This window comes from Ptiloglossa arizonensis, chromosome 10 (genome assembly GCF_051014685.1).
Source record: "Ptiloglossa arizonensis isolate GNS036 chromosome 10, iyPtiAriz1_principal, whole genome shotgun sequence".
Lineage (NCBI taxonomy): Eukaryota > Metazoa > Arthropoda > Insecta > Hymenoptera > Colletidae > Ptiloglossa > Ptiloglossa arizonensis.
In genome coordinates this window covers 9684353-9711312 of record NC_135057.1, presented here as the reverse complement: position 1 = coordinate 9711312, position 26960 = coordinate 9684353, and the positions used below count along the sequence as shown (strand labels likewise).

The window sequence follows — 26960 nt, the reverse complement described above, 5'->3', positions numbered from 1 at the left end:
CAGAAAAAGAGGAACCGTGCGCTTGCCAAATACGAGGGGTGGGGACTCGAAAGCCTCCCGGCCAAGTGTTTTCGAGAGTTCCAACGTAGTTTCGAGACCGTGAAAAGTGTTTCGGATCTTGGGAGGTCTTCCCATGGATCGGGTCAAAGAGAATGAGAGCCGTGGAGAGGCACACCCGGGGTCAGATTGATTGCTCCTTTCACACTCGGTGCTTCAAGGCCGAGCTACAGATATACACTGACGGCCAAAAGTTTCCGACCATTCTTTGTTACACTTTGCAGCGCAATTACCCGGAAGGTGACCCCAACGGTTCAGTTATTTTAATCGGCGTTTAGAATTGACCGAGATAGGTCACTTTGTCGTCGTTCCCTGTTCCCGTACACTTCGTTTCGTTAATCGATGTCGGTGTACGCGTTCGTTCGAAATGAAACGGTAAAGAAGTTTGAAAAGTCGTGGAAACGTGGCTGTACGAGGAACCAAAGGTACGAAATCACTTTATAGCGTCAATTCGCGAACGATTCTTACCAAGGTAAATCCTGATGCTCTTAAGAGTAATTTTTTCGCGAATATTTCTTCGACGAATAATCGTATTGTTCGCGAGGTTCCTCTAGGTGGAGACGAAACTTTTGGCCGACAGTGTATATCCGCGACGAGCCCAATTCGTGACCCGAAATCGAATCCCGTGTCACCTCCGATTCCGATTCCCTTCCGCGACCGAATTCCCCTCACCCAGCTCGACGTCCATCCAGCTTCCATTAATTGGACGTCAAAGATTGGGAAACGAAATCGCCGCCATCGCGACGACAACGACAACCAACGCTCGACTTCTATTTTTTTTTACCCCTCCCCCGATTCGTGAAATCGACGATCGGTGAAATTATTTATTTTTATTATACGTATTGGTCCGCTCGCTCCGAGACCAAGAATTTTTCTCGACGTACTCTTTCACAAGTGTATTATTCTCGCGGTGAATCGAGTTAGGAATGGTATCGACGGAATCGCGACGCGCCGTGAAATAGAATTTACGAAAGGTAACCCAGGTGGTGACCCGGAAACTCAATTCAAAGCGCTAATTATTTAGTTCAATTTATTCGTTCGTCTCTGACGGACGGACACGGTGCGTTCGACTCGAAAAAAAGAAGAAAACGAAACAGGAAATTTTCTATTTCTACAAAAAGGGAACGAACACTCGCGTTACGCGCGAAAATAGTACGCGATTCGATTCCCTCGAGTAGGTACACTCCAAGTGTTGGTAACGCAAGATCGTTGTATACAAGTTTCGGAGTTGAAACAGAGCTGTACGTTAGCACCAAAGCTACGATTCGAGATCGACCTTACGGCTGTAATTCACACGGCTGGGTGGATGGTGGTTTCCGATGAGAAAATAACTCCAAGGTCGCGAGTAGGTGTCGGCTAGCCGTAAACGTCCACGTTCTTCGAACCACGGGGGTGCGGTTACGGGGGTTGGTCGATCGTAAATCAGACCTGTGCACCGGGATCTCGGTGCCGGTTACCCGTTATAACGTATCGCGAAATTATTTAAATTATCTCGAAAAGTAATTCAATTACCTCTGAAAGTAAGCTACAAACGCGTCCGGCTAATCCGACGCATCCGGCCCGATGGTCGACGAATCAATTAACTGAATTATCGAGTGCCCATTAACCGAGAAGCGTTCGACTACCACCTAATGCACTCGCATTGAAAACGCTGCTTTAAATTCGATTCTCGTGAATTCCTTTCGCGCGACTCTCACATATGTACTTTATTCGGTCGCGGCGCTACAGCGAAGATTACCATCGGGAATGGGATTACGCGCATCCCTCCCTTCCTCCTTTCCCTACACTACCCCCCTCTCGTCCCCGAAAGAGGTTTTTCGCTCCAAAGAACGCAGGGATGAATAAGACCGCCGTGTCCCTCGGTCTTTTTCCACATTCTCCCAGGCCGGTTCTGGGTCACGGAAAAATGTACCTCGACCGATTGATAATTATCACGATGGTGCAAGCTCGGAGGCGTTGCACTGACCACCACGACTATGGTGGACCATCGACGGAAGTACGACACCATTGGCAAAAATTCGAATAATTGAAACGCGGAGTGTCTCGTTCGAAAAAAAATGGAACATCGAGAGAGAAAGAGAGAGATGCAAACGCGTGTTTTATAATTTTACAGTGGGAATTCAAACGGTGTTATTAATCTCTTCTACTTGGAAGAGAGTTCATCTTCTTATTAATCTCTTCAATCTACTTGGATGCTTTCGAGATCGTTTCCAGATCGACTCTGGTCCATCATCGTAATTTACAATGGTTCCCGTTGGAAGTTACGAGCGAGACGAACGAAACTAAGGGAGATTTCGTAGCGATGCTACGTCACTGTCGATAAAATGAAATCCAGGATCGTTGCTCGCGCGCACACACACAATATGCACACACACACACACACACACACATATATACACACGGTTACTTACGTTCTCGAGTTAACGAAAGAGTCCCTGTTACGGTATCGCTGTTCGCATCGGCGCAGGAACTGAGCACGTTGCACGATACGCGATACGGGGCTCGGCCGTAAAGGGGTTAACGAGAGGGTACACAATTCGTGTCGTCCGGAATGCTCGGCCGAGGAAAGAAGCGTTCGAAAGAACGTAATTCCGCATTTATTCGAACGTTACCGGCCGGACGACTCCGGTCCCGCGTTCTATTTCTTGCAAATTATTTCGCGAGTGGGTAGCGAGACGAGGATCGAGATCGTGGCATACATTAAACGCGACGAGGATCCTACGCCTTTTGAGGACTCCTGCTCCCGGTGTCGCGCGATCGCTTCGAAATTTACTTTTACTTGCAAATACTTTAAACACCTATCGCTTTTCCAGGGACTTTCGTTCCCTCCCCCCGGCTTGGTAGAGACATCCGTTAATTTCGAGTTTCGCGCTCGTAAGCCCCGATCGTTCGTAACAGGGAAAGAAAGAAGAAGATCGATTTCGAAGTTTCTTATTGAAATCGTCGTGAACCGAACGAATCGATGAAAATCGTATCAACGGATTATATTTTTTTCTCGCGACGTTACTTTCGTTCTTCTCGGTTAAATTTTCTTTTAACAAGTTCGTTCCAACGTTTCCTCGTGACCCGATTACGATCGAAGAATCGGTGCCGATGAAAGGAGAACCAGAACCGTCCACGTTTTGACAAATCGGGAAATCTGTTTCCGATTATGTTTCCGTCCACGAGTTTCAAAGGGACACGGGGACCCTTTCGTGTCGGATGTAACATTCGTCGGCCTTTACCAGCTCGGTTTATAAGTGTCGGAGACCCTTGTTTCAACGGGAATTAACGCCACGACACACTTTGAAGTCCAACGTCAACCCTGGCCGGCTCCCACTCCTCTTTTTTTTCCATTAGATGTAATTCCATTCGGTGCTATTAGCGAGTAAGATGGTCTTCGAGCACCCAGGGGAGTAACTTTTTAACGAATGGTTCCGTTCGACTCTTTCAGTCCAGGAGTTTCGCACTTGAGATTCCTTTCCCTCGGACAACCGGTCGCTTCAATTTGAACCGCTTGAATTTCCCGCGGGAGCGAACCGTGTAACGCTACGAGCCGCGTCATTGTTCGAGCTTTTTAAATTATTAAATATCGTCCTCGTGGATTTCGTACGAGTTTTTCGTCTCCTGGAAATCTGGAATCATTGCCGATAAAAGAGAGAAAAAGAAGGAAAAAGAAACCAAGTTGACTTAGCGGTACAACAGTGGGGACGAAGTTATTTTTCCCACAAAGTGTGCATTATAGAATAAAGAGTGGATCGATTCCGTAATAATTTACAAACTATCGTATTATTTCTTTGTAATAACAAGAGATCAGGATAATAATACGGGGACGGTTATTACCGATTTGACGAACCGCTAATCACAAACGAAACAATCCTTCGAAGAGGTACGTTAAAATTGTTCGATGCAAGGGTAGTGCGTCCCATCCATATTGCCGATCACGTACCGTGTAAAAATGAACGCGACCACCTACGAGTAATCGTCGCGAGAGTTAGGGAACGGTACGAAGGGGAATTAATCTCTACAAGAAACAAGATCTCGGCAAAGGAAAAGGTCGAACCGATTCGGCGCCGGTAATTGAACCGTTCGCCAGGGTCACCGATAAAGTTCCACCGGGTGCCGAGCAATTGAAAATAAATTTTCGATGAAATTTATACCGCCAAGGGAATGTATTTCGTCGTCGGTAGGTAAATTAATCCGCGGCGACACTCCGCGGAGCTGGCTCCCGACCGATTTCAAAACTTTCGAAATTCACTTAAACCTGGAACGATTTTTTAATAGGAAAGCTTCGTTTCATTTAACTCTCTCGCGGGCAGGAACTTTGTTTTTATCGATATTCCGGCCCCCTTTTTTCCTTAGGTTCGCCTTCTTCTCGTTTTACCCTCTCTCCTTGCTCTCTTTCCTTCTTCTTTTTTTTTTTTAATCGAAAACGCAAAGGAACTCTCGTCGAGGGGCTCTCCGCCCGAGGCGGGTCTCCGCCCGTGCAACGTCTATTTCGCTGCGTCGAAGCGAAACCGTCTTTTCGTCCCGCTTTGTGTCCCTTCGCGGCCGTCTCTGATAAAAAGGAGCCGTTCCCGTGAAACTTGGGACAATCTGTTCGTTTTATCGGCGCAAATATGCCCGGAGTCCGCGAGACGAGGCTAACAGCCGACGCGTATCTCTCCCGAGGATTACCGCTTCCCACGGAGCAACAGGGACATCGCGATCCCGAGCGTGTATATTTTCTGCATTCGCGGCGGGATGAAACGTATCGTTCCTCTGATACGTTCGAGTATTCGTCCCCGTCTTGGTTCGAAAACGATCGCGATTTCGAAACGTCCCGATCGAGTCTTGCGGAAACTCTTCGCGAATTCTAAGACGATCCACGACTCGAGGCTGCTGTTCGATTTTGGATAACGGAGAATTCAACCGGTGGACAATGTAAAAGTAATCGTTTCTTAAGGAGAACCGAGAAGTGGGAAGAAATGGAATTATTTAACAAAGCGTCACTTTTGAATCGTATTCTTTTCGTAGGGATCGATTCTCCGCGTTGTTCCTCCTCGTTCTAAAAGGTAGACGAAAAACAGAATAATCGACGAGTCGTTTTAATCAAAAAGCGTAGAAGAGTGCATAGGTGCGACGCTTCAACGTCTTATCGAATATAGAACACATTCGTCGATAATGTAAAAATTTGATCCACGTACCAACGAAATGAATAATTCTTGAGGATAACGTTGCAGAATGTTAGCTATTGTCGAGGAATTTAATCTTCTCTGCCACGTTTCTCTGTCGTAGAACGCAAGAGAGATACAAGCACGATCGAACAACGGGACCCGCTCGGCGAAGAAACGATCAGCGACGACGAAAACGATGCTGGTCGCTACCAACGTTTCTGTTACGAGATCAGAGCAGCCAGCAGGGGAGGGGGGTAGAATAAAAACGATTTAAAATAACGTTCCAAGACTGGCCGGTGAAAAGCGAGAACCACCGAGAACCACCAAACTACTATCGACTGCAGAAACTCGAGGCATTCCGGAAGTCCGTAAAAGCGCGAAGACGTTCCGCGGACTTCCACATATTTGTTAAGAACTCGAAACTGGAAAAAGACGCCGATCCCGGAATTGTATTTCTCGACAATCCCTCCGCGCCGTGGTACGAGACTCGCTATACTAACGAGTTGCGAAGATTCGCAACAACTGGGCGCGCACCGACAGACTTCTCCGGAACGAGATAGGTCTTCGCGTAGAGAAAGGGAGAGGAGAGAGAGAGGGACAGGGAAAGGGAAAAACACGAAGAAAGTACGAAACTTCGCTACAGCTCGTTGCGGGGAACCGAATGTACATATTTCAAGGAAAATCGTCGCGAGAGATACGTCTTCGTAGCACCGCGATACCTCCGAGGGAAAGAATCCTCTACCGTGGAGGAGACGTTCGAAGGCTTCGAATTAATCGAAACGAATCGCGTAACCGGGGGCCCCGATCGCTCTAATTCCGAGAGAAGCCCGTAAGATTTCTTAATTGAGATCGCCTCGCGACACGATCTCTCCAGACGAGTTTTAAACGGTACCGGAATAGGAAGTCAATCCCACGAAACCCTCAAACCACGAAATTCCCCAACCACCGCGACGAATTATATTATATCGAGGGAAGAATCCTGGATTCCAACGAGGAGGTTCTCGATTAACAGATGGCGACCATGGTTCGTACATCTGATGAACCAATTCCGAGCGGATCGATCCGACGCCACGGACGCGCAAGAATTCTTCGCGTCGGATTCGACCGGATAACTATATCGCGGAGGAAAAACGATCGGAGGCGATTAAAGTGTCGATAAGTAGGTGTTCTTCGTTAAAAGCTCGGGAGAAGTCACTTGTCCAGGAACGAATCCGCAACGATATGGAAGAAGAACGTTCTTATCGAATATTAGACAAATCTTCCAAAATGGCGATAAGCTGCTACTCTTCGTTATAAGCTCGGAAGATTCTCTCTCTTCTATCGGAGCGAGAAAAGAGACCTCGAAGAAGTCACTTGTCCAGGAACGAATCTGCAACGACATGGAAGAAGAACAATCTTATTGAATATTACGCAAATCTTCCAAAATGGCGATAAGCTGGTACTATTCGTTAAAAGCTCGGAAGATTCTCTCTCGTCTATCGGAGCGAGAAAGAGATCTCGAAGAAGTCACTTGTCCAGGAACGAATCCGCAACATGAAAGAGGAACGTTCTTATCGAATATTAAGCAAATCTTCCAAAATGGCGATAAGCTGGTACTCTTCGTTAAAAGCTCGGGATCCTCTCTCTTCTATTGGAACGAAAAAGAGACCTCGAGAAATCATTCGTCGGAGAATGTTCTTATCGAGTATTTCATGAATTACCCTCACCTCCCCCGCGTAACCGAAATTGAACCAATCTCGAATCATAGTCGAGCGGAATAATTTAATTGCTCACCTAGATCCTCATTTTTACGATCGTTCCATGTTTGTTCGACTATTATCTAGTTCGAGTAAACGGTAATCAAGGCTGCAAATTATTTCAAATTGCAGCCTTGATCATCGTGAGGTAAGAATAATTATTTAAACGAAGGAAAAATATTCTCAAAAGATAAATCGGGCAAAGTCACTTCACAGATTAGAGTTATTCGAGAACCATTCGCAAATCAATGTTAACGAGGAACCTAATTTCGTACCTCTACGAAGAGTAATTATATATTTATTCTGTAAAAAGGATTCTATGCTTCCCACCAGTTCGAAAATTGTGTAAATCCATCGTCTTATAGGTATATAAGTTACGTAAATAATTTCCTCGATATAATAGTAATAGCGAACCGACGAGACACTCGAGCATTGAGAGCTCTTATCGAGGCTAGAGTATTCGCAATCAATTTTAACGATGGTCACTAATTTCGAATTTCAACGAAGCGTAATTATATCTCGTGGAAAGTGTTCAAAAATTGCACGTAATTAACTGATCTATGTTTAAATTACCGAACGATGTTACCTGTACATAATTATAATAATTATTATTATTATTCTTAATTGTCCCTTGTTTTATAGATGTACGCGTAGATAATTTCCTCGATACGGTAGTAATGGTAAATCGACGAGACTTTCGAGCTTCGAGAGCCTCTTCTCGAGGTCAGAGTCCAGAAATCTACGGAGAAGCTCCACGTTCCAGTGTACCGGAGAGTATTACGCGGTGCACGGAATTTCTTCCGTTACCACGGTCGTTTCTCGGCAATGTTTCGCCCTTTCTCGTTCGTAACGTATCGCGTGAAACCGACTAACGTCTCTCGTCTAAAATGGAGGGTTCTTATCGCGGCATTGTTACCCTTTCCTTCTCGTTTCCGAAAAGACGAACTGCCTACCAAATTGAATTAGTTTCTTCGTACCCAGTGGATCCGAAACAACATTGGCCTGGCTGACCCTCGCGACGCTTCCCCTCAGTTTCTTCTAGTAATTTAATTCCACGCTCATGCGAGTCGCTCGTCTTCCAAATACCACACGCTGTTCCATTATACTCTCCCAACCGACGAGAATACGAAATTTTGCCTCTTTTGTACACTGAACAAACGTGGCTGATATTAACACCGATAACAAACGCAATTAAGAGCTGCGTTCTCTTATTTCGCTTTTAAAGATGAACTTTCAGGATCGACTCGATAGCACGAACAATTTTCCCCACCTTCGAGAGGCTTCCGTTTATTTTTAATTATTCGGTTCGTTTCGAGTCACAATTCGAATTCATAATTAAACGTATAATTCAGCGAATAATTCTAGAATCCGCTCCAATCGACTGACACGTTTCCGGAACAGTGGCGTTCTTTTTCGGTGGAACGCGATTCAATAACATCAAACGCGAGTGCAAGGAATTTTTTGCATCCGTAGGATGGTATCGCGGAGGAATGCAATAATTTACAGACCAACGGCAGCGTACCATTATAAAATTAAATTATGTTATGTTGTAATTACCGTTTGATAAAGGAGACTTCCGAAATACGCGATATTATTCCTCGATACCTTACAATTGGTAACGATAACGCAGAAATTTCCATCCAGATGGAAGGATACGCCCTTTTCGGACACGCCCCCTTTTCAGACATACCCCCCATTTCGAGACCGCCCCTTTTCGAACACGCCCGCTCTCAGACACGCCCCCTTTTCGGATCCGCCCCATGTTTCGGAAACCCCCTTTCGTACAGATCCACTTTCGAACACGTCTCTCTCTTCGGACGTGCCCCCTTTTATTTTCGGTGATGAAAATGAGAGAAATATGAGCTGATTTGTAACCGGTTATCGATTGTTTGTTCCACTACGCGATTCTGTAACCGCGGAAGATATAGATTCGGAAATAATCCCTTTAGGTCATGCCCCCTCCCTTAGTTCACCTCTAACATTAGACCACGCCCCCTTTCATTTTTCTTTCATTCTTCGTAATTTGATGTACGAAGCTTGAAACTTCCACGTTTTTATAACAATTTTAACAATTTTATATTCTAGTTTCTGTTTCCTCTTACTCGTGCAGTTTCATCGATTTCTGTATGATCGATCAGTAACGATGAACATTTTACGAATTGAAAATTTCGTGAAATACAGAAAATGTTCATCCATCCAATTTTCGTATTTTTGAATACGAAAGTCTAATAGGATCTCTCGTAGCGGTTTAATAGGAAGATCAATTAGAGAATGTATTGAACGCGAAAAAGTATCCCGTTTTGAAAACGCCGTGTCGTTTCGCCGCAATAGGTACACAACGTGCGATGGAATTTCCAGAACAATCGCGGTGGGAGTGATTTCTGGTGGAAAAGTAAATCGAAAACGTGGAATAGAATTTTTCCATACGGGCCATTGTTTCCATGGAAATCGATTTGGAAAATTCACGGAGCACGCGGAGCGCTATCTTGTACGATTTGGCTAACGTGTCCGTCCATTAATCGCTGTTTCTACTAGCGTCTGTAAACATCGACGATACAAGTAGAAATAACGAGCAATGGACAGTCACGTCGGTACACAATCGCGCGCGCGCCACACGAATTTTCGAAATCGATTTTCTCGAGAACGTGGCTCCGTGCGAACAAATATCATTTCACATTTTTCATTTACTTTTACACGAGGAATCGCCTTACGTATCGTTCTACCACTTACGTGTCACCGTACGGTGGTATATCGCGTTCGCGTAACCGATTTTAAAAGCGAACATCGAACCTTACCACATTTATCGCTCGTCGAATCTATCCTGCGACAATTTCAGATCCATTGCAGAAAAATTTTGCGCACTGTACCATCGCCGGTGTGATATACAAGCGCAATGACGACCCTTGGAAATTATTGCCGGCGACTACGAGGTGAAAAAGTTTCTCCGTACTCCCATGGATAGACATGCGCGACGATCGTCCGGTTATCAAACATATTATAGGATATATGATATCGACGGGGCGAGAAATAACCAGTTTTTATCGACGATATTAATAACCGTCGATCGATACGCGGAAATAGAGAAACGGAGGAAAAAAAATTGTCACGCGTTGCCATCGTAAAGGGAAACGGGGATTCGCGCGCGAATAAATTTCAATTTATTATTATCGCAACAATACCTGTGATTCGAACGAGGAATCAACGTTCCAGGGAAATATCACGGAACCGTTAAAACGCGCAAATAATCGTAATGAAACCCCGACACGAAGAATTTACGTCTCCAGTAAGTAAATACACGATTTTTCGTCCCGCGGCTCGTCGACCCGTTGCCGATTTACGAAGAATCGAACAAAGGGTATCATCGTTGGAAGTTTAAAAAGTAAAGGAAAAAAGCGAAAACAAACCTGCGGTTTCTCTTTGATTAAATTCGTCGACGTTTCGTCCACTTTGTCCCCGACTCGGTCCTCGATGAAATCATTTCCCACCGTGGGCGAATTTAATCGTCGGCGCGCGTGCACCGGGAGGACTCTTGTCCCGCGATGAAAGCTCCGCGCGCAGTCAAAAGCGCAGCGCGGTTCGTTAACAAAACGTTAGACACGGCCGCGTAAATTTCACTTTAATACGTTAAACTCGATCACCGATGAATACTAAACACGCTCAATTAAAACTCCCGCGTGGAAAGTTACGAAATTGACTGAAAGTGACTCACCTTCAACGTCGTCGGCTGTCGTGTCTCCGGAACTAAAGAGGTCATCTGAAACAGAAGTTTATCACCGTCAGCCCGTGGGGCGCGATCAGAGAAGCAGAGGAGGAGAACGAGGAGGAGCTGGAGGTGTTCGACGCAAATCAATTAACCGTTATTTTCCAACCTCCTTAACGCGCTTCATTAGATCGCGTAACGAGACCAGCGCGCAAACGTTTCTCCCCGGGAATTCGAGGCGAATTTTTTCTTCACATTCAAACACCAACCTGGAGAATTATTCGGTCGGGAGCATCGGGACCTAACGTTTAATTAAACGGAAAAAAAAAATAATTACTCATTTTCCTGCACCGAAAATCGAAAGGCCGACTTTTATCAAAATTTCGCAGACTCGCGAAAATTCGTCGTCTCTGCCCGAATCGCTTCACCATGGAATTAGAAATTCCCAGTGAATTTTCTCCCGACGATATTTCAAGACTCGAGAACTTTTTAACGACTGTCGATAAATTGTCTCTCCTCCCCCCCTACCTCCCCCAGCCTTAGATTATAAACATTTTCACCGCATTATGTATCGTCGGCGTTAACCAGTCGGAGTGAGCGTATCCCCCCAGCACGTACACACGCACAGATATATTACAGATTATGAGTTTACCCATGCTTGAGCAACTCAATATTTCATCCATCCGTGGACATTTATTATGCAAATACCCGAATGGATTGCCGAACGGCTAATATGGGGAGTAAATTTTGCGCAACATCGGCGCTGGATCCTAAACAAACGCGAAGTTATCCGGAAGTACCGACCACGGGATCTCCTCCGGCTAATCTTCCACGGACAACCGTCACGGTATTTGCCATTAATATTTGCGAACACGTAACTGCTCTTTGCTCTAATCAACCTGTTCATACGGTTCGTGTCAATGCTCGACGATTTTCGAAATTCTCGTCCGTGTCCGTGGCGCCCGGACCTTTCACATTCTTCGAAAATTAGGTAACCGTCTATAGGGTGAACCATTAGAAACTTGCCAATCGAGACAACTTTCCAATGCGTTGATTTTACAAGAAAAATATCTCTTTGGATGGCGGAGTAACCGCGGTGGTTCACGTCGAACACGGATGTTCAATTTTTTATCTATATCTTCGAAGGTGATCTCGCGTTGTTCTCAAGTGGCACGTTTATCGCGATAGTGAAAAGAAGAACGATCTTCGAACGATCTTGACCTTCGAAGAAACTTGAACTTGTATTCTTTTCTCGATTGACGACGAACGAACCGTTCCAACCGAACAGTGTCCTCCTTAAAGTCCTAAGGTCATTTCTGGGTCACGTTGTGCTATATCGGTGAATTCGATCTTTGGCAATTAAAACGTAATACTGCGGAAAGTGTGCCGTTTAAAGATGCAAGGTGACCTCGATATCTCCGAAGATACGCGATGTATAATAAATTGAATCTTGCTCGTTCGAGGAGTTTCTCTCTCTCTAACTGCGACACGTATACACGTAGGTTTAAATATATTTTTCTGTAATCAACGAATGAAAAATTCGTTCACTTTCGGACAACCGCCCCTAGCGATTCGGTCCCCGGTACCTCTCCACATCACCGTAGAAAATGAGTGCCAATTATGTTGGAAAATTTTACGAAAATGGACGTGCATTATTACGGACAATTACACCGGTAGAGACCGCGTCGCGTTGATTCGCGAAAAGTGAATTTTAACCGAGTAACAATTTTCGTCCTCGCTACGGTGACATTCTCCTCTACACGTGCCATAGCCTGTAATACACCTGTACCCGGTCACGTCTTCGGAAGGGATTAAATTGAATCTCACGATCAATAAAGCGTTCGTCTAACGACCCAATTATGAAGTTATTGGTCACCGATGTGTATAAAAGAAGCTATCCCGTGAACGGGTCATAATCTTACAATAACGTCTACGTCTCCGCGCTCCTGTGTCGAGATTACGCGAAAAAAAAAAAGAAAACAAAATCGAAGCTTCAAGCTTCGAAACGCAACCGAATTATCAATTATTTAACCTATCTCGAAGGTGAAATACTCGACGAGATATTTCTGTACACACGCGTTACGTGCACTCGATCGATTTCAATCTCTTTGCTTCCTATTATTTTTAAACCGTACGTCGAAGTAAATATACATATAGATATAGATACATATCTGGGATTTCTTTCGTTGCAAACGAAATTATAATTTCGTTACTGGGAATAGAATCTTACGGTTAAACAGAAATTCGTAGAACCGTTGGCTCTCGGAACTACGTACGCGACTCGTAATTATTCTCCATCGTGGATACCGATTCGAGCTGAAAACGAAATGTACAATATCCCGTGGGACGTCCCGATGGAATCAGTGTCGATCGAGTCTCGTCATCGGTGCGATAAAAAAAATTCCGAGACCCGGCGAGAAAAAGGAGCATTTCGAAGTATTTTCGAAACCCTGCGGAGGCAAGCGTTTCTCGCACAATATGACATTACGATGTTTCGTCGTATCATCGAGCGAAAGAGTGATTGGATTCGAGACGTGAGAGGAGTGCTTATGTACCGGGAGACGGGCCTAAAAAAAATTCCTGAGGGTGCGCGAGATCGAAGGGATCCCAACGTTCTCGACGTCCCTATTTTCCCGAACACGGTTTTTTTTCTCTACTCGTGGGCCTACGATTACGATTTTCGCCACGGGAGGCAGGATCGAAAACCCTTTTTTTTCCAATCTTCCAATGCCGCGCCCTCCGAGTGGATCTTTCCCCCTCGTGGTAGAAAATTTGTTCGTCTTACCCCGCGTTCCGAAGCCATTATCGAAAAAGAGAAACGCAAACAAGCATTCGACGAGAGGGAATCGAAAAGTTGGATATTTCGCGAGGCGAAAATTTCAAAGCGTTGCGCGGCAATAATCAATACCGTGTGTTCGGTAATGGCTATTGTGAACAATGACGTTGCAAATATTGCGCTTAAACGACAACGAACGGAAACCCTGCAAGTATGGTGCAGTACGCGTACGTGTACGTACCGTACGTACACGAACGTGTATATACATATATATACATGTGTATAAGTTTTATTAAATCGACGTTCGGACAATCTATGTATGCAACGATTAGCTTCGAAGTTAGTTTCCACGTAGAGACGTGGCAACTCGACGGTGAACTGCCGGAAATGAAACCGAAACAATAGACTAATATAAACTGGAACTAAAGTTGTTATATAAAGTCGATCTAACACCGTCGAACTCTCACTGGGAAACATACGATTTTGATGCACGATGCAAAAGGTATTAATAGCGTGTAACGGCACGGGTTCGTTGAATTTTGGTAAATACGAGAGAAATTAACTCCGTTAAATCTCTATGGTTCGCGAGCCTATTAATGGCCAATAGGGGGGCACGGTGGTGGGCCAGGGGGGAGATCGAGGCGTAAAATATTCGGGAAATAACCGATACCGGTTAAAAATTGTTTATCGAAATACGTTACAATTCGGCGTTTACATTTAAACCGTGGAGCTATTTTAATGGGAATCCGATTCCGATGTATTTGTCGGTTTCAGGTTTTGAGCATTGCGCGCACGCTTGTTTTATTATTTCGTTCCCCGTTACAATTTCCCCCGGAACGTTTCCTTTAATTTAATGCACCGTTCGTTCGCAAAACGTCCGTTATTATTTCGCTACCCGTGCTCGTTTATTCTTAACCCTGGCACGGTCAGGTTGAAAATTGTAATTTCTAATTGGTTTTTACAGGGTGAAAGCGCGTTTACCGTTCTTTCGCAGCGATAAATAATTACATTCTAGTATCGGTCCATTGACACCCCATTCGTGGATATTTATTCGTATTACGGATGACTCGTGCTACGATCAAGTACGCGAAACGAGCTTTTTGATCAATGAGCGACAGCTCTCGATTCGACATAGAGAAGCACGAATACAACCGAGGGAAAAACGTGGAAATTTACCAGGAATGCGTTAGAATTGCGTTAAAATAAAGTAGAAATATAGTCGACGCTATATATTATACATAGAGTTAATATTTACATATATATATACATATATATTTCAATAATTGTACGCTTGATGAGAGAGAGTCACATCGGTGCTACGTCAAGGTCCACTTGTGTCTCTTTACATCTCGGTACAAACAATATATAGACTCGAAAGTTATCAACGATACATCGACATCTGGGCAATGAGTGAATAGTAAATAAAAGAGCCAGAGGCGGCGTAGTTTTATTGGTTATAGATCAACGTTTTAATCCGACCTCGAAACAGCTCCGAAGTTAATAAAAACGAATTCTACGATGGAAAGAGAAACGACCGAAATGGTAACGTGGGTTTCGTGCATCGCGGGTTTATAAATACGACGATTCCGTGGCTGAAAGTTATCGTGAAAAAAGAAACCCGGTCGTAAACTCGCGTTCTTCGTGCACAATCCCCGACCACCGCCCCTCGATGGCCAGTATTCTTTGTTCCTCTCATTCGGGCGGACTTAGAAATTTTCGTCGTGTACTTAACTCGGTGGAGGAACAATCCGTCTGGCTTCCACCTTTAAACTACGTACACGATTAAACTTTTCCCGACGAATCGAATTTAACTTTCCGCACAGGCGGTGGTAACTACTTTTGTTACTCTCTAACTAACAACTTCGTTACAGCCACGGCGGCGAAGTGCGTCTAGGACAGACTGCTGAAAGTTCGGTTCAATGAAAAGACTAGTTAACTATTGATTCTATACAACCACTCGTCAAGTCTCCGACCATCATTATCGCGAACTTATTTGATAACCGATGCTCAAGTCCCGACGAAATAATACGAACTGTAATTACAGAACGAACTCGTTCCGCTCGCTCCGTGTGCCAATTTATCAACATTACGACCAAATAATGTTCTTGCTCGTCGATCCAAGTTTGGCAATAACAAGGTGCGTTGTTCGGTGCGGTTATCCGATACGGAAGAATTTTTCATCCCCCTGTGAAAAATCCCCCCTTCTGACTAGTGAAATCAACTGGCTACGTCGTTCGACGATTTAAATTCTATTTTTTTGTAAAATTCATACACCGATCGACAAAGGGGATTCTTCGTTTATGGTTCATTCTTATCGAAAAGTTTCAACCGGTTGAGAAAATTTCCGATCGTCTCCGGGGCCGAGTCAAGTGTACGTTCGTTTACACAGGATACGGAAAATAATTCATGGTATACGGGGGATCGGGGATGATTCCGGGCGCGGAAATAAATTGAAACGTGCGAGATAAAATTTCGCTCGTACACACGAGTGGCTTCGTTTCCGAGGGGATCGATTGTGAAAATTCGTCGGTTCGGTGGCCGCGATTCAGTACTTGAGCCGATGCTTCTGTCCGTTACTTATTACGTCCACTTGTATCGGTGTTCGTAAACATTAACACGGTGATACGGTACCGTCGGTTTTAACCGTTTCTCATTAGTCGGGGGACAGTAACGTCGACGTGAAACGAATAATACGACCCCGTCGGTGTTTACGTACACCACCGCGAGTAGAAAAAACGAGTAATAAGCGGACACGTTTGTACTCGACCGCAACGCGCCCGCGCGCTTGCCGAGAAATTTTCGAAATCGGATTTCTCGGGAACGGCGCGGCCTCGTATGAAAAAATTTCGTCCGGCATTTTTCATTTGTTTTTACACGGAACAATCGGCGTACGCTCGATTTCAATAGCGGACAACAGACGAACAAGCTGAAATTTTTCAACGATTACAAAATTGTTGCCGGTCACGGTGGTTTTCCCACGTTGGGAAAATATTCTGTTCCCATGGTGACCAGTCGGGGGCGAATTTCCCCCCGATAAGCAGAACGCGTTTAATTTCATCCGACCACGGCGTTGGTTCACCGCTGGAGATAACCTTCGGCGTATCCCTCAGATTTTCAATTACCTTTTCTTTCGACGTTGTTGGATTTCGCGCTTAAAGCGAGCCGGTGTCTGTGCGCGCACGTAACCGAACCACCCTTTTCCACCGGCGCGGTTATTTTTGGTGGCTTTAATCAGAAACAAAGAAGCAAGCAGAGGGCGAGACGTCGCCCCGTAGTTGTGTCTTTTTCTCATTAACGCCGCCATGCGCCCGTGTACACCGTCGTGCCCCCTCGTGCCACTCCTCACCTTTCGTTTTTCTTAGTCGCCATTGTTCTTCCTTTTGCTACTATTTATGTTTTCTTTTCATTAACGGCCAACTGCGGCAGTTTCGTTATTTCAGCTCTGCTCCCCTTTCACGTGCTCCATCCACTTTAACGATTCTCATTTTCTTTCAACCGTCAACGCTTTATCGTCGAAACGGACAACCGAAAAGCCACCTATTCTCGCCACCCTTACCCTACCTGTGCTCCCTTACGGGAACACTATCGCGCGTACGAGCCAATTAAATAATCCCGAGGAGAATATGTCCGTTACTCCCGATGATGAAACGCACGGCGCGGTCCGATACGTTTCATAAAACTGTACCGCGGCCGATGGAAATAAATCCCTGGCAGCGGATTGTCAATTTATAATGGACCCGCGTTATTAAAAAGAACGGGGAACACATAGGCCGCGAACGTAGCGAATTTGTTCGGCGATCCTTGTTTATTAATTCCAATCTACTCGTGTAATGCAAACAACGCGGTGCGAAACAAGAGAGCCTCGTGAGCGAGAGTCGCGATTGGAAATTCGGCGAGAGGGGGAAACGGGGAAAAAAAAGAAAAATTCTTTTCTTTCAGTTCCACGGTGCAATTTTCAGTTGCTCCGATACGATGGAGGGAAGATTTTTTTTTCTTTTTTTTTGTTTCTCTCTCGTTTCGCGCCGCATTGAAATATCCCCGCGGCCACCGATATCGAAAAGACGAGCGTTATTTTAACGCTTCACGAGTGAACATCTCGCGGAGCAGATTGCACGGGCGAACAAAGCGCAAATGAATATGAATTACCACGATCGTGTTAAAGATTATTTGCAAAATATTGCCGTACGATGGTCTCGTTTTATCGCGGGTACTCCCCGCGTGGATACGTTCGCGCGGATGTTTCTCGTTTCGAAGCGAACGCGGAACACGCGATCGAACGAATACAAACTGGAAAACGTTCGCGAAAACCAGAAATAATTCATCCAGCCTCCACTTCCTTCCTCTCTTCTCTATTAACTAGAAGTGTGCGTGCGAAAATTTCGTACATCGAAGTCGAGTAGCGTACAAGTCGAGATTAACCTTAAGATCTATAATATTCGAGAACATTGAAATCTATATCCGAGAACTACGGATTTTCGGGTAGCCGAGTATTACAAATTTTCAGTACCCGAGCTGAACCCGAAATTTCGGGTGTCTCTGCTATTATACCAACCAACGTTACGAGAGATAATATTTTGGAAAGTAATTTCCCATTTCGTCGAGTCAAGTCGCGCTCAAGTCGAGTTGGTAGCCCTAAAATCTATAATACTCGAGAATATTGTAGATTTTCGGGTAGCCGAGTATTAAAAATGTTCAGTACCCGAGCTGAACCGGAAATTTCGGTTACCCCTGCTATTATACCAACCGACGTTGCGAGAGATAATATCGTGGAAAGTAATTTCCTATTTCGTGGAACGTTTCCCGTGATTCGATTCGATCGAAAGCAGAAAATAAACGGTGTATGAAAAATGGCTATAGAACTTACCGTAACCCGTTTTCGCAGCTAAATTGAGCTTGCACTCGTGTCGTCTCGCGTAAACGTAAGGCCGTGGCTCGTCGGGACACCAAGGCACCGACGGTCCGCAAACGCATTTTCCGGTCGACAAGGTATTTCCGTTTTCTCCGGTGATTGCCTCAGAAACCAAGTTGCATCCCGGTTCCGACATTATCGGCCCGTGCGGACAATGCCTCCTCCATCTCCCCGGGATCTCTGAAAATATTGCACGTGTATGTTAGCGAGATGAATGTTAGAAGCGAATAGAATCTAACAGTGTAGTAAGTTGTACCTGAGTCTATTGTAAACACGAGTATCGGGACATTGGATAATTAATGGAAGAGTTCCTTTTCGAAAATTATGAAATACAACGTAACGACAAACGTGGTGTATACTATATTTGAGAACGCGTCACGTTCTTAGCCCGTGGGTCAACGACGACTGAGCCAAGAATTATACCTGAGGTTCGCCCACTCGAGCGCTATGCTGACTCAAGGTCTTTCGTACACGGACCCAATCGAGCTCTCGACAAAGCTGTACGGTAAACGAACGGAATGTTGTTGTAGAAATTGAGGAAAATAACATACTTCCGATCGCGTAACCTTGTGCGTCAAAGGATACCACGCGAGCAAGGATACCACGATACACGTGACATTTTTGAAACGTTTCTCCGGAAGAAATTTATACCGTGCGCGTTCGTATTTCGTGTTTCCTTCTCGTTGCACTTTATTTCGTTGCATTCGCGTTACGTTGCATCCGAGGCTAAGTCAATAACAACGTACAGCTGTACCTGCACTCCGTGCCGTAAATGGAAATGAATATAAATTTATTTTTATTTCTATATATTATTCTTTTCATCGAGTACTCGTATTTTATGGAACTTCGGTGCAACGAAAGTGCATTACCGTTCCGATAGCGCACGCGGCGAAATTATACTTACCCGAGTCTTCGGCCGAGATAATCGACGAACAAAGCGAAATTACGAACAAACGATCGCGAAATCGAATCGCAACAGACAATATCCCTGTTCATAACGAATAATTACGAGTACACCGGCGCAAACACCGCTACCAGTTGCGCACCCGTTGCGCGTCCGACGCTGCGTTTTCGTTCGCTCGGTTGCGCTTCTCTCTCTCTCTCTTTTTTTTTTCTCGCTTTTTTATTTATTTACTCGCTTTTCTTTTTGCACGAGCCGTGTATGAATAATTGCGAATAGAACGTCGATTGAATCCCCCCCGTGTTCGAGAGCGGGGCTGAAAACGCGCAGCGTTGATTTCTACTCCATCGTTGCTTTCATTATTCAACGTGATTGTGACTGTGACTTTATCGTTTACAACGGTACCTTTCATTATTTCCCGCGACGCGGATCGATCGATTCCAAAACGCGGATAACAATTATCGGATTTCGACGAACAAGTATGTTTTTACCTGCGTCAGCCGGTACCAATTACCGTACTACGTGCACCGATCCCTCGATATAACGACGCCGCATCGCGCCGTTATAACGAAGACGGGTAGCGATTCCGGGAATCGATTTGTTTTCGTCTCGTTTCGAGGAGGGCGAACACCGCGAGCGCGAGAGCGAGAGAGACGGAGCATCGACGAGCGAGTGTCGCATTACATGCTCGATCGGACGATTAAACCTACCGTAAATATTCTTTTATTCTCGCGACGGTATCACCGACGATTTTGCAAGAGCGCGACATCGAACGAGAGTGGAAAAAATTGAATGGTCGGCGAACGAATTTTTTTTATCCTCGTGATCGATTCGTTGAGAATTTCAAGACATTCTTAGAAACGAGTGTGGCGACACTCCGGGAAAAAGAAATACACTTGGAGAAACTACAGGCTCGAATATTTGCGGTGGATTCTCCGAGAGAGGGTTCACGTCGATACGAGGAAAGTCCAGGCTATTACGCGGTTGCCAACATTGGTAAACAGGAGCATACAGCAACGTATGTCAGGTCGGACCCAAGGCGTGCTATCGCGCAAGGGAGAATATAATGTGGTTTGCTCAACGATGCACGGTATGCGCTCTAACGACAAATTCGTATTCAATTACCGACTGCAGAGAGTGGATAGCGCCGATCCCCATCGAGTAGTACACGGTTAAGACTCGCTGGCAATTTCGGAGCGAACCCATGGCGATCGAATTATCGTATACATGTCGACGAAACGACCTGTAACAGTGTCTCCAGTTCTGCCCTTACGAAATCGACGATAAGAAATAAAAAGGAACACGAAGTTACTTGTTACGCAAGCGGATGTAACTTTCCTACGGAACAACTTCCGGCCAGAGATACCGAGCATCCTCGCTCGTTCCTCTCTCCTTTGTCCTCCTCACCTACGTTGGTCCAGGTCGGAGCTGACTCTGATCGATAAGTTTAATAATCCACGGTCGAGCGCCCCAGAAATCGAATTTGCCGATCGGTTTCCCAATCGACCTTCCGCGTTGAAGCAAACCCTAAACGCGAATTCATTTCGAGTTAATGGTCTGAACGCGCTTCCGGCTAATTGGCCGTGGTTCGCCGGGTACACACCAAGGGAGCGCTACGCTCTCGACGAACCGGCTTTCGATCAAGAAAATACCAAATCCTACCCGAACTCGCTCAAACACGAGTACCGACCGAATTTACCACAAATCTGCGGAACCGTCCATTTTCCCTAGAAAACGCCACGCTGTTACAGCTCCGAAAGACGGTACAAACGAAGAAACGTTCTTTCGGCGAGGACGCGCGTTTAGAGCGCGATCGACCTCAACCTTCTCGCGATTGAAACTTTGAACCACGGTTTTATCGTTGGATCATTCGAGGGAGAAATTTTGTTATCAATCGTGACACGGGGGAGATCCTTGGTATTGGAAAATACAAAACAGGTAGGAAATATTGGTATCGCGATGTCTTGATAATTGTCGATCGATTCTGTTTATCATCCGATACTTCGGCTACCGGTGCAAGTAAATACGGTAAATATAATACGAGCACGAACGATCGGGCGAGCGAAATTACGCATAAATTTCCCCGTGGTGTTTCGAGAGGAAACTAGGTGATCCAGAAAGAACATTCAAGGTACGATGGACATTGTTTTCGCGTGTCGTTGCGGCGCGTGGCGTTGGATAAACGGGTGGGGAAATTTCCCGAGTGTTCCAAACGGAGCATCGAGTTCCAAAAGTTTGAAAATTTCAAAGCGGTCGTGTAAGAACTTGTCTCCCGTATTTTCCAAAGGGGAGACACCAACGAGATATAAACAAAACTTCCGAACTAATATCGACTCGTTCGTCGAAGCTCGTTGCCGCTGCATCGTCGATGAAATTTAATTGTGAATATTTATCCGAAAATTTAGCGTTCGTTTCCGCGGTTACGATGCACTCGCAACAATTCAATCTACTTTTGGTACGAACCGTTGGTAGAAAAAACAGAAGAAAGACAGGAAATTAAGAAATAAGACGCGTTTATTTTTTTTTCCAACGAACGATTATTTACCGGACCATGTTACAACGACTATCGGTGTACCGTAACTCTCGCTCTCGAGCAACGTATTCGTATTACCGACGCGTTTAACAGAACTCGACCCGTTTATAATAATAGTATGATAATAATAGCAATAACTTTGCCGGTGAATTTGCGAAACGCGAAGTTCGTTAATGCGCTTTCGCTCAGGGGGATAACAACGTCTAGAGCCGTGCGCAGCTCAGTTTTAGCGTAGATTATATCCACGTTGTTTCCGACTTCGTAACGCGAATATTCGAAAAGCCCGTGTAAATCGAATTACAAAGTGCAAGCTACGCTGCGATGACTTCGAAAGGGACCGTTTTAACGCGCTTTAAAGCGCGTCGGTTCTGCCGTTTGGACACGGGGAACTTGCACGGGACGATGGATGCACCGCGAGCTACTTTTTACAGTTCGCGATAAATTTTTGCATTATATATTCCGCTACGAGCATCTCGGTGCAGTTGGTACGCGGAGCATTATATTAAATTTCTTCAACGTCTACGCGACGGAGGAAGGATCGAGGAATCGATATTGTACGCGTGTATTTACGAAACTGTAAACGTGTCCCCGATATATCGTACATACCGTGCATTTATCTCTGCTACGGAAAATATTATCGGCTGGCGGGAACCGTGCCTAAAATCCAAGCACAAAAGAGATGCTCCAATAAGAAATCGTCCAGGTATGTCGTAACGATAAGACGAACCAGGTCGTATCTTACACCGAATAAATGTTCCAACCCTTGATATAGGTTTTCGGTTCGGAGCAGAACCGTTACGTATATTTGAATCTCGTACGATCACCAGTACATTTCGGATGGAAACTGATGCAATTTTCTGTATTGGGATCCCGAAGAGTCCTGTGAGCTGTACATAGACTTTCGCGTAGCTTCGACGTTACCCGAGTACGGTACTCTCGTTAAAAATATTGCAATTCAACGTAGTGGCGCGCGTGGCAGGATCCAACTGTTCGCGAATACCTCGTCGAATACCGGAAACGTAAATTATCGGTTCGATCGGCGTTCACGGAGAAATCAATGGTTAAATGCAACGCGGAATCCGATTTGTCGGTAGCCAACGGGGTTGAAAAAAAAAAAAAAAGAATTCGCGGCACGTCGCCGGTCCCGAACGGAACAACGTTGCCGCGAGACAACGAAATGCAGATTCCCCGGTTACGAAGTAAATGGCGTTATGAAAAATAACGGCTCCGGCCAGGCACTAAGTAAATTACACGCGCGGAACGAGAGGCGAGTTAATCAGTCCAGCCACGTTTACCAGCGAATCGTGCCGCGGAATCATCCGTTGACGGAAAACGTGAAACCGCGCCGCTGGTCCCGGATTTTTTGCCGAGCCCTGAGCGCCGGGAAGAGCGTGGTAACGTGGAGGGGGTGAAAAAAAAACGAAAAAGAAGAAAAAAGAAACGTACAAACATTAGGGTGGGGGTAAAAAAAAGGAGAAAAACGAACGCGACATCAGAATGCGTCCCGTCTCGCTTGACAGCTATTTGTTTCCCGCGCGGTCCCCGACGCGCGCGTCCGTAACAATTAAACGAACCTGGAACTGGAAACTATGCTTTCTCATTACCTGCCACCCTCAACGATGATCGATGATCCGGGACAATTACCAGCCGCGTTTATTATTGTTTGTTCGCATCGCTCGAAACCGAAACGACCAAGAGGAGGAGGAGGATTTCGAGCGGAACCTCGGTTAAGAATTTTCCCGCGCGTGGCTGCCTCTCTATTTATCTAGATGTAGATATATATTTATATATGTGTGTATGTATGTGTATATCTTCCTTTTTCTCTCGTTCGTTCCGCGAAATAAGTTATTTACCCGAGAACCGGAATATTTGATGAATCCCCGATCTCCTGGCCCGGGTCTTCGATCAAATTGAAAAACGGAAAATAGCGGGACGAGCACGTGCCGGTTTGTAAATATTCCGTTTCGATATCTCCTCGAGGATCGGTACACGGAACCAGAAAATTTTCGTATCAAGTCGATCGGTCGAACGCGTTACGCAAAAATAGAAGCACGAGACCCTGAGTTCGATTTACGAATCCGCGAGCCGTTTAATCTATTCTTATTTTTACGATTGCCGAATCGGATCAACGAGTTCCGCACAAAATCACGCGATTAACGATCGACGAACGATCGATGTTACCTTCTCGTTCGAAAATCGCGGCGCGTGTTCGCCACGAAAATCCCGGTTCGGTTTTTGAACAGTTGAACACCGAGCTGGAAAAATATAATACCCGGAACGAGCATCGACCAAACGACGATAAAAACCGGGTCGATTTCATCGTACCGGGCAGGACCGATTCCGTTCGTTGAGCACCGAACGATCCTCACGGAATCATGAATGTTTCAGAAGCACCCTGTGTACGTTCTATTTCGAAATCCCTATTTTTCCAAGCACCCGACGAGAGCCGTCGAAGAAGACCGAGCTTGTTTCTACAGTATACGCACCGAGGAGAATTACAGTGTACGTAGACTCAACGATACGCAACGACGAGTAATGCAAAAGTATCGTCTCGCGCAATTTTTGCGCGCGAAGAAATCCTCCAGCCGCAAAATCCACAAGAGGGACGACGACTCGCGTAAGAAAGTTTCGAAATTTCCAACGAACCCGTGAAAATATTCGCAGAACCGAACGGAGAAGTATCGTTTCAAATTTTTTGCCATTCGAGAGACTCAACCCGGTCTCGGTACAAAATCCATAGAGGGGACGATAATCCGCGCAAAGAGGTATAGAGGGGTCGGTATCGCGAAATCCTCGCTCTCGTACAAACTAGACCAGTTGTTTGAAGAAGGTTCCCCACAATTACCCACGTAGCGCGAAATACAGCGTGTCGCGTGTGTCAACGATGCGTATCGGTACTCGAGGGATGTATCGATGTTCGAGTAGCGCGCGATTCGCGACATCACGCGATACGGGTAGATCCGCGCGGTGCGACACGATGTTATAACATCGACGAATCGCGCGTCCGGTTCGCGACCCGAATGCACCCTGTGGATTTTGGGATTTTAAATCCGATCGTGTGTCGATCGAGGAGGAACGTAACACGGGTAAATCGTGTAATTTCCAGCGTGTCGAGCGAGAGAAAGACCACGCGTGTCGTCGGGGCACGGAAAACATTGCGTCCAGGTGGTGATCCGTAGCGGTTCGGTACGGGGTAGGAATAATTTTCGCAACGCTCGTTTCGCGATCCGAAAGACGAACGCGGTGACCGTTAAAACGTAGCCAAGCCACCGCGCGAGATTCAATTTCCCAGGGTTAATTAGGGATGCACCGCGGCCCGCTCGCAAAGAGAATAATTCTCCAAGTTCTCAGGGAATTAGGCTCGACGTTAAAACCCGAGCACGGACCACCGTGAATCTTTTCACGTGTTCCTCGTAAACTTTGAACCCGCTTTACACGAATTATCACCCGCCCGGATTTTACGCGGAACGGATCGGGGGAGGGGGAGATGTGGGAGATTTTTCTGGAAACGAAACGAATTTTTCCGATACGATTTTCATTCACCGACCATGTCCCGAATCGTGGACCACTCGAACCGATGTCCCTCGAGCACGGTGTCGATGGCGATCGGTGAACTCGAAAACGTAGCGCGACTCATTCGAGAAACAAATTCTCGATGTAAACTCGATCGTTCCGAGTGCATCTCATTGTACGGTTCGCGCGAAAGTTGGTAGATTCCGTGGAACGATCGAGAACAAGTACAGTGTATAAGTATCTTTTCCAACGACCGGTTCTCGATCTGGTAAAGTATCGTGGAACGTCTCGTGACTCTTCCTTTATATTGTTTCGGTACGCGTAACACGTTGCTTTCCGCGGTGAGCTACGATCTCGTTCGGAATTCTGTGTAAATTGATACGAACGTTTCGATAAATCTGTCCGACTGTGTGTAATAACGTAGCTCGGGGTGGTCCCAGAGGCTCGCGCGAAATAAACCGAGTAATCGATCGCAGACGTACATAGACGAACTGCCCGTAGACTTCCCCGGATACACGACGTATCCTTGGCCAATGTTACCCTGCCGTTGCGCCCGTGAAAACCGAAATATATTTCCGCGTGGCCCTACGAGGCTACCGCATCGCGAATAATAGCGGTATCCGCGCCGATTAACGTACCAACTATCCTGCGGTCGCGTTTCCGGAACCACCGCTGGTGAAACAATGTCTACCTTTATTCGTCTCGCGACCTTCTACCCTTAACTCTGCGGTCTTTGCTCCAAGTAGAAGATTCACGAGGTTGGTGAAACGTTTGGTCGAACCTCGTGAGCCTTATCGTTCTACCGATGGATGATGAAATATACACTGACCCCTTGAAAGCTTCTTTGGACGCAGAGGACGTTGAAAATTAATTTACGTAGAATTTAAAGACACGTAGAATTTTTTGGCTCGGGTACAAGGTGTCGAACTGATCCTTCCTCCGAGTAGAAACTTCACGAGATTGAATAGTCGAGATAGAAGGTTTCGTCGAACCTCTGCCTGAGTCTTAGGTTCTACACATCGATGAAGAAATAACGCGTGCAACGTGAACAACATTTGAAAACTTCCTTGGGTACACTGGATGTTAAACAACAATGTTTGTAAAGTTCGAAGACGTACGTATAACTCGACGAACCGAGTAAAACGTACTCGATAGGTCCTTGTTTCGAGTAGGAGATTCACAGTGTTGGTGGAAGGTACGGTCGACTCTCGTAAACCTTATATTCTACCTATCGAAGAAGAAATATCGTATACAGCACAGACATCGCCCTCTTTGGAAGTTTCCTTAGTCGTTCGGGGTGTTTAGATACAATCTTTACAGACTTTGGCGAGTTATAGTATCCATCGAACCGGGTAAAAAACGCTCGGCTCGACACGGATAGGAAAATCAATGTCGCAGGTAGCAGAGTAGCCATTTTCGGTTTTAGTATAAGAACGGTAACATGCGGTTTTCCCCGACCCGCTCGATACCCCGGCGAAGGGCCACGAATCGAAACGAAAGCTCTCGCGGAACCCCTGCACCTACGTTTCTACTGTATTCTTTCGTCGGCCGCGATCGATAGAGTACACCCGACCAATCACTTTAGAAACAACCTGTATAAGAATTTAATTAAATCCACCGAGCGAATCGGGGTCCGGCCATCGTGTAAAAAATTCAACCCGGTCCGTGCCAACCGAACGAGCAAGGAAACACGGGGATCG

At 45.7% G+C, this 26960-nt stretch overlaps 1 protein-coding gene across 3 annotated transcripts in view; it reads right to left on the bottom strand.

Annotated features, from left to right (window-relative positions):
• The window catches only part of Cmpy (crimpy), a 246343-nt gene that overhangs the window by 187404 nt on the left and 31979 nt on the right, over window positions 1–26960 (bottom strand). For all 3 annotated transcript variants that reach the window (XM_076321548.1, XM_076321547.1, XM_076321546.1), the window contains exons 4-5: window positions 18269–18493; window positions 10638–10682 (exon numbers count right to left, since the gene is read on the bottom strand). In XM_076321548.1, the coding sequence (XP_076177663.1) occupies window positions 10638–10682; window positions 18269–18449 (226 nt within the window). In that variant the 5' untranslated portion in view covers window positions 18450–18493. The remainder of the gene's footprint in view (window positions 1–10637; window positions 10683–18268; window positions 18494–26960) is intronic.